Raw genomic sequence first — 7,724 nt, 5'->3', positions numbered from 1 at the left:
CGTACAGTAGCACTGGTAGTATCCACTTCATCTGCAAATAGCAGCAATAAAATTTAGCACGAAAGAGCATAATTTATATATGACAATTGTATCGGTTGTACAATCTTTTTATTTTGAGGCAAACATTATACAGTTTGTACTCTGTACTACTTGCCAATTCACAAGATATACAGTGCAGTAGCAGCAATCGATCATCATTCTCTCTTCATCCTCTTTCTCAGGACCAGAGCAAGCATACCGCCAGTCAATCAACCTTATATAAGGCCCTAATGAAAAGTGAAAACTGGGAAGAAAGAGCATCACCTACAATAGTTAGTATTTTGATCATCTGATGGAGACTTGGGTATGAACCGTGGCAGTAGAATTTTCAATGTTAAACGTCGACAACAGCCCAACTGAAGCAGCATGACTAATCAATATATTTATTGGGTGTCATACAACTTAGAATGATTTTAAAGTACTTTTCATGTTTTTGTAACAACCCAATTGAAGCAGCATGAGTAATCAATAGATTTATTGGAGCTAGCAAAGCGGTGCATATATATCTTACACCCGCTATTTTTCACAGTTGATGATCGTGTCTTGTTACTATTAATTAAACGATGTTCTCTCCTTCATTATCATGGAGAGTATGTACGTCAGTGCAATCTCAAGGAATCCGAGGATCGTGCAGAAATTCTCATCCACTTCTAGCTTGCGTTCCTGGTGTAAAATATATCACAAGGTCTGCAGGTAAGCGATTATAGGAATCCAGCAGATATAAACCATCGTCGCCCACAAACCTGATGTACATCACTACTCCATGGTATGTCCGTTGGGCAATCTAATAAGCCGATCTAATTGAGAAAAGTTTATTAGAATTTAGAAAGCCTGACCTCGGCAGAGCTGATATTCGTTGTCGATCCAGGAGAAGTATGCCAACACAGCGGAAGCGGCATCCATTTCGGTTCGTGACGAATGGCGGCGACGTCGCCCACCTCCTTACAGGATGAGGCAACTCTCACCTCGTGGCAGCGGCCGTCCGTCCTCAACAATGAGTTGACTCCTGTGTCCTTGCCAGAGGAGGTCCTCAGATGCGTCGGATACATGGGGAATCAGTGCGCCATAGTGATAGAGGGGCCACCATCGACGGTGGTCTACACGATCTGCGCGACCATGGGCACAGAGATGCTCGATGTAACAGAGGCAAAGGCGACCACGACTCTTAACCGGACAACGCCAGATCAGACCGAGCTCTTGGAACCCTCGATACCTAGCGAAGGTGCTGACGACACGATGCCAAGGAGGATGGTGGCAACCTGCGGGGAGCGGCCGAGCGGCCCATCCCCTGCGTGAGCGTGCACGAGAGACATAGAGTGAGGGAGAGGGAGGAATCCGGGATGGGGCAGGGCACGAGGCTACGTGGTGGCGGCGGCGCTCGGACTCTTCGAGCGGTAGGGCAGGACGGCGGAAGTGAGATGAGGCGTCCACATTTTTGTTGTTGCTGCCATTGGATAATATTCGATTAAAAATTAAATAGGTACATAAATACTTTAATAATGAGATAATATTCCATTTAAAATTAAGTAGGTACATAAATGCTTTAATAATGAGATTTCTTAAAATTGGTTATTTGTTTCATAATTAGTGTGATCGAGCGATTTAGGATAATTAATTTTGATTTGATCTTTAGAGATTGATCGTGATTGATTCTTTCACATAAAGATATTACTAAATAACTTGCGTCGGTATGGAAAGTTCTGATCCGTTCAGGGTTTTTTCGTTGTGTGAGAGGGTGATGCGAAACTAAACTGGTGGGATGGGGGAGGGGACGAAAAAACCCAGCGAAATAAAACGGCTGAAAGTGATGGGACGAAAATAAATCATGGATACTATTCAACCAACTCAAACATTAAGAGTAGAGATTTATTTTTCCTCTGGTATACTTATATTATGAAAATATATCTTTTAGGTTTAGATTGGTAAAAAACCCCGAAACCAATAGTATAGTTATAGTTATTCTTTATGCAATGATGAAAACTAGTGTAAAAAACGCTTTTATAGTATGTGATGGATAGAGTATTTTTTTATAACAATTGGCCTAGAAACCAGATTTAAGGAGACGTGAATTTTGTGGAACCAAAAATCCCAAAAAAATAGGTCAGGTCGGTTAGGCCAGTCTTTTTTTTTACACACAGTACAGACATAAGCGTTTATATATACGCGCATATACTCATCCAATGAACACGTACACGCACATCCTATTTATAAATATCTTTGAGAGAATAAGCTGTTATATCAAATTTGAATCCTGATGGGCTGGGGATACCACGGTCCTCATTCGCTGTTAGGTCAGTCTTTAAAAGACCAGATCTTTCTTCATTTATATAAGGAAATAAAAATCAAATATTGGCACAATCAATTTTGTTAGGAAAGTTGTATCTACGCATGAATACTTTCTATAAATACACACGACATATTTCTCTTCCCCAAACATAGATTTTGTTCTTTTGTTGTTGAAGAATTTCTCCAAACATAGATATGCACAAGCAGAGCATCATCGGGGGCCCCAAATTCTAGGAGCACCCCCCTTCCGTCCGTCGCAGGCTTTAATGGTCGCCTAGCGCCAGCTCGTCGGAATCCGGGAGTCAGCTTCTCCACTCCCCTCCGCCTCGCTCGCTCGCTCGCTCTCCACCCACATCGCCAACAGTCAGCACCGCCTCCGCCGCCGCAGCGGAGGCCCGTCTAACGTCTGTGCAAGGTGAATGCCTCGGCTCCTCTTGGTACGGTAGTAGTTCGTCGGACCGTCCCGCCGCGGGATATGCGGCGGAATCTGAATTTTAGGGTTTGGTTCTTATCTTTTACGTTTGGGTTGATTAAAGTGCCTTTCTTTTATCCGGATTTGTAGGGGGCTTGTGTTCTGATGGTGGGGGTGGAGCCGCCGGCGCCGCCCTCGCGGACGCCGATCGGCGCGCGGCTGGCGGCTCGCGGGGTCAGGCCGAGGAGGGTCTCCGCCAAGCGCTCCTGGCCGCCCGGCTGCGGCCGCTTCCGTGCTGCTCCGCCTGCCCCCGAGGCCGGCGACGGCGAGAGGGGCGCCACCAATGGCGTCATCGAGGTCATAGTTGAGGAGGCGGCCAGCCACGAGAGCGTTTCCTCGGCGGCGGCCCCGCCTCAACTGGATACTGAGGGGTTGGCGGAGGGGACGAAGAAGGTTGGAGATGCAATCGACGCCGTCGTTGTTTCATCGGCAGCGTGCAACGGCGACCTCCCCCACGCCCCGCCTCAGCTGGAGACGATGCCGGAGGAGAGGAAGGAGGGCAGCGAGACACACATGGACAGGGCCGGTGTTTCCTCCGTGGCGTGCAACGGTGACCTCCCGCACGCCCTGCCTCAGCCGGAGACCGAGGGGATGGTGGAGCTGAGGAAGGAGGGTGGAGAGGCGCAACCGTCCAGTGGTGGCAATGCCCGCGGTCAGGCAGAAAGCAGCGCGATCGAGGTGATGCCGCTGGCGTTTGCTGCCCCGAAGAGTTTTACTGTTGCTGCTGTCAATGGTTCCGTCGAGAATGGGGGAGATGGGGCTGAGTCATTGCTGATGGAGGGGAACAGAGGCCTGGGGAGTGGTCGATTGGTCAGGGAGGAGGATGTGGCTGGCAATGGCAATGGCAGTGTGATGGAAAACAGAACGGGTAATGGCGAATTGGAGAGAAAAGAGGATGGGCATGATACAGCGAGAAAGAAGAGATGGTTGATGTCTGCTGTAAATCCCCCTCCCAAGAGGAGGGCCATCTCAGCTGTACGCACATTTCCACCTGGCTGTGGAAGGGACGCTGTTACTGGAACTGGCAGCAGAGTTGAGGAAGAGTCAGTATTGGAAGCCACGCCTATCAGTTTCGCTACCAGGGGTGCCTCTGTAGTGGATGCCTTGACCACGGTTCCAGGTTCAGGTCATGGTGCTTCCCCGGTGGTCGTGCGAGATGCTTCCAATGAGGTGCAAGGCAAAAGAGCAGAGGTTGTAGGAGCGGGTGATGGTGAGGTGAGAGGCAAATTCGATGGAAGCTTGCGGAAAGGTACAACTAATAAGACTTATGTGAGAAGTCGTGTTGTTGATGCAAAGACAAAGGGCAAGCGACCAAAGGATGTCACGATGAATGATACATTGCGAGATGATGTTGGGGTCTCTGGAGACGGCACGCCGGAAAACAAGAATTCAATAGATGATGTGCGCTCAAATAGTAACACGAAGCATGGCATTGTGAAGTTGAAGAGTTATGGCATAGGCAAGGACTCTTTGATCAGGTCTTCTAAGGAGTCCAAGTGTGGAAATCATGATATGACCAATCAAAGTGAAGAAACCGATGATTTGACCTTAATTAGTGACAAACTAATCGTGCAAGCATTGATGGCTCCAGACAAATGCCCATGGACAAAAGGAAGGAAGTCTAGTGCTAGTGCTTCCAACTCTCGTACTCCTAGGAATAAGTCTCTTCCTCCTAAGAAACCGAAGAAAAAGGACGCTACTCCAAGGAAAGTATTACCCCCCAAAGTGACAGCTTCTACATCGGCCGTGCATGAGAAAATTGATCATGGAGAGTACTCTTGCTTGGAAGATGATGGCAACCCTATAGCATTAGCTGTCCCTGAAAGGAAAGAATTATGTGTCACTCTCCCTCCTTGTGCTCCTTTTGGGGACCAGAGTGTTGATGCTCGAAGCAAAGTTAGGAAGTTGCTCAAGTTGTTCCAGTTGATATGTCGGAAGCTTATGCAAGCCGAGGAACAACAATTACGTAATTTTGGAAGAATTGACCTTGAGGCCATTGAAGTTCTAAAGAAGTATGATGGATATTCTAAACCCGATGCTATCGTGGGCGATGTTCCCGGTGTTGTTGTTGGTGATGAATTTCATTTTAGAGTTGAGTTGTCGATAGTTGGACTACATAGGATATACCAAGGTGGCATTGACTCCGCCATTGTGGATGGTACCCGCATTGCAATAAGCATTGTCGCTTCCGGTGGGTATCCCGATGAGTTGTCTAGCTCGGACGAGTTAATATATACTGGCTCCGGAGGTAAAGCCACCGGCAAGAAGGATGCAGAGGATCAAAAGCTTAAGGGTGGTAATCTTGCCTTGAAGAATTGCATCAAAACTAAGACTCCGGTCCGAGTGATTCATGGGTTCAAAGGTCAAAGTAGAAGTGAAGTCGGGCAGTCTAAATCCAAGCAAATATCAACATACACTTATGATGGGTTGTATGTGGTGGTGGATTGTTGGCAAGAAGGAGCAAGTGGCTCGATGGTCTTCAAGTACAAGTTAAAAAGGATCCTGGGTCAACCTGAATTAGCTTTACACATAGTCAAGGAGACAAGGATGTCTAAAGTTCGTAAAGGTCTTCGCTGTCCTGATATATCTCTAGAGAAAGAAAGGATTCCCATATGTGTGATCAACACAATTGATGACGCGCAGCCAACACCATTTGAGTATATCACCAAAGTCATATATCCACCGTCATATGCAAAAGAACCTCCGCAAGGCTGTGATTGCACCGACGGTTGCTCGGACTCTAGTAGATGTGCTTGTGCAGTGAAGAATGGAGGAGAAATCCCATTCAATTTTAATGGTGCAATCGTTCACGCAAAGCCGCTCATATATGAGTGTGGCCCATCTTGCAGGTAAGGTGTTATTTTTGTAACCTAACTAGACAATAACCATTTGAGTTTATTTTAGTTTGTTCTTTAGATTAAAGAATTTAATTTGCAGAACCTGGAAATGTTTCTTATTGTTACTAAAACTTCTAGACAAATCTTGTACCGAGTCTAAGTATATGTTCAGTCCTAGATGTTGGTGAAATATGAGAAATGGCTCATAAACCAAACTTGTTTACCTGAAGTTGGCTCATAAACCAAACTTGTTAACCTGAATTTGGTTGGCAGTATTCTTTTGCATTGGATGCTTAGGTTAAATTGAAGTCACAAAATTTCATTGGAATTAGCGAGCTAACTAAAGGCTGGAAACTGCATGCAGGTGCCCTCCGACATGCCACAATAGGGCGAGCCAGCATGGTATCAAAATTCCGCTGGAAATATTCAAGACTGGGGAGACAGGTTGGGGTGTAAGATCTCTCAGTTCTATCTCTTCAGGCAGTTTCATATGCGAGTATGCAGGTGAGCTATTGCAAGATACAGAAGCTGAAAAGAGAGAGAACGATGAGTACCTGTTTGATATTGGTCATAACTATGATGATGAAGAACTTTGGAAGGGGCTTCCATCGATGATTCCAGGTTTAGAATCTTCTACCTCTGAGACAATGGAGGAGTCTGTGGGCTTCACAATAGATGCTGCAAAGTGCGGCAACGTCGGAAGATTCATCAACCATAGCTGCTCCCCAAACCTGTATGCACAAAATGTCCTCTGGGACCATGATGACAAGAGGATGCCGCACATTATGTTTTTTGCTGCCGAGAACATTCCTCCGCTTCAAGAGCTGACTTACCACTACAATTATACAATAGGTCAAGTCCGTGACAAGAATGGTGTGGAGAAGGTAAAGGAGTGCTTGTGTGGTTCGGCTGATTGCTGTCACAGGCTTTACTAAGTTATTGGTTTTCGGTGACTGGTGATGTTAATGTTCGTATCCGATGGAAATCTGTCCTATAATGGCAGTGCTTACTCGCTTTACCTTCTGGTGACCTTGCACTCGCTGACAACATGTAGTGTTTATTTTCTGTGCCAGTTGAACTATTATTTGTTACTGCATTTTGAAGAACATATAAGCTCCAATAGCTCACCCTTTTTGGGTGTTTGGGAGGCTTTGAAAGAGTGGTATGAAGTGTCCAGGTATGTTTTACTCTTTTTTTCTTTCAAAATGAGATTGTACTGGCTATAACATGAGGTTTGACTGTTGGTCTTCGTTATGACTAATTCCGCAGAATCAAGCATTTTGGCGTTGCACATTCTCCTGTTGAAATCTTCACCTGGACCTGGAGGATACGAATATGCAATGATTAGCTTGTATGGAGCTTTGCACTGAACATGCTACTAGTAGTAGGACTAAAGATGGTGGCTACGAGTGCTCGGAGCTGCGTCGACTTCCAGTTGCGATGCCGGGGACAGACTAGATGATAAATTGCTTCTGCACAAGGACTGCCCCTCATCATTTTGCTCAACTGTGGATCGCAAGGCTGTAGCAAGCTGCCGATAGAAGTTGTGGATTCATACCCCTTATTTTGTCTTTATAAAAATGAATTTTGTGGATCCAATAGTGAGCTGCCCTATCTTAAAGAGTTGCAGCTCCTACTGCATGTAAAGTTTTCAGTGTTGGTTTGGACCATCAGATAGACTTGCTGGAGTTGTTTCTCAGATGCTACCATGCAACTTCAGGAAATATATAACATTCCTACTGTTCCCACATGTGTTTGCTTTCTGCTATTTGTTCTTTTCTAAGCCATGTTGCGAGATGAACATTGCTTCTTTTTTTGGTACTAAAAAAACGAACCATGTAAGACAATCATTTTTCTTTCTATTAGGTAAAATTTTATACTCCCTTTGATCCATATTAATTGTCGCAGCTTTAGTACTACTTTGTATTGGAGTATATTGTATAGTTGGAAAATATTTATTAAATATAAATGACATGATATAAAGAAAACTTTTTTCCATGCATGTTGTGGTGGGTCTTTGATGAGGTAGGATATGTATAATAAAAGTAGTTGGGATCACTTTTTTTTCCTTAAAAAGTCAGGATCACCTT

General features: G+C 45.3%; 1 protein-coding gene across 4 annotated transcripts; it reads left to right on the top strand.

Annotated features, from left to right (window-relative positions):
- Positions 1-2,469: 2,469 nt before the first annotated feature.
- LOC123103570 (histone-lysine N-methyltransferase, H3 lysine-9 specific SUVH4) lies at positions 2,470-7,397 on the top strand. 4 transcript variants are annotated; one of them, XM_044525201.1, is made up of 5 exons: positions 2,470-2,740; positions 2,888-5,646; positions 5,999-6,518; positions 6,708-6,811; positions 6,904-7,397. In XM_044525201.1, the coding sequence occupies exons 2-5, from the start codon at positions 2,903-2,905 to the stop codon at positions 6,980-6,982; spliced, it is 3,447 nt and encodes a 1,148-aa protein (XP_044381136.1). In that variant the 5' UTR covers positions 2,470-2,740; positions 2,888-2,902; the 3' UTR covers positions 6,983-7,397. The 4 variants fall into 4 exon arrangements, with proteins under 4 accessions (XP_044381136.1, XP_044381135.1, XP_044381138.1 ...); XM_044525200.1 differs by having other exon boundaries at positions 2,474-2,762; XM_044525203.1 differs by having other exon boundaries at positions 2,474-2,762; positions 5,999-6,601.
- Positions 7,398-7,724: the final 327 nt, after the last annotated feature.

The sequence above is a fragment of the Triticum aestivum genome, chromosome 5A (assembly GCF_018294505.1).
Source record: "Triticum aestivum cultivar Chinese Spring chromosome 5A, IWGSC CS RefSeq v2.1, whole genome shotgun sequence".
NCBI classification, from domain to species: Eukaryota; Viridiplantae; Streptophyta; class Magnoliopsida; order Poales; family Poaceae; genus Triticum; species Triticum aestivum.
The sequence above is the reverse complement of the archived record's forward strand: the minus strand, read 5'-3'. Positions and strand labels throughout refer to the sequence as shown.

Coding starts and splice junctions, on each gene's coding strand:
- LOC123103570 (XM_044525200.1), top strand. Junction 5,647..5,998: donor GAGTGTGGCCCATCTTGCAG/GTAAGGTGTTAT, acceptor AACTGCATGCAG/GTGCCCTCCGACATGCCACA. Junction 6,812..6,903: donor GAGTGGTATGAAGTGTCCAG/GTATGTTTTACT, acceptor CTAATTCCGCAG/AATCAAGCATTTTGGCGTTG.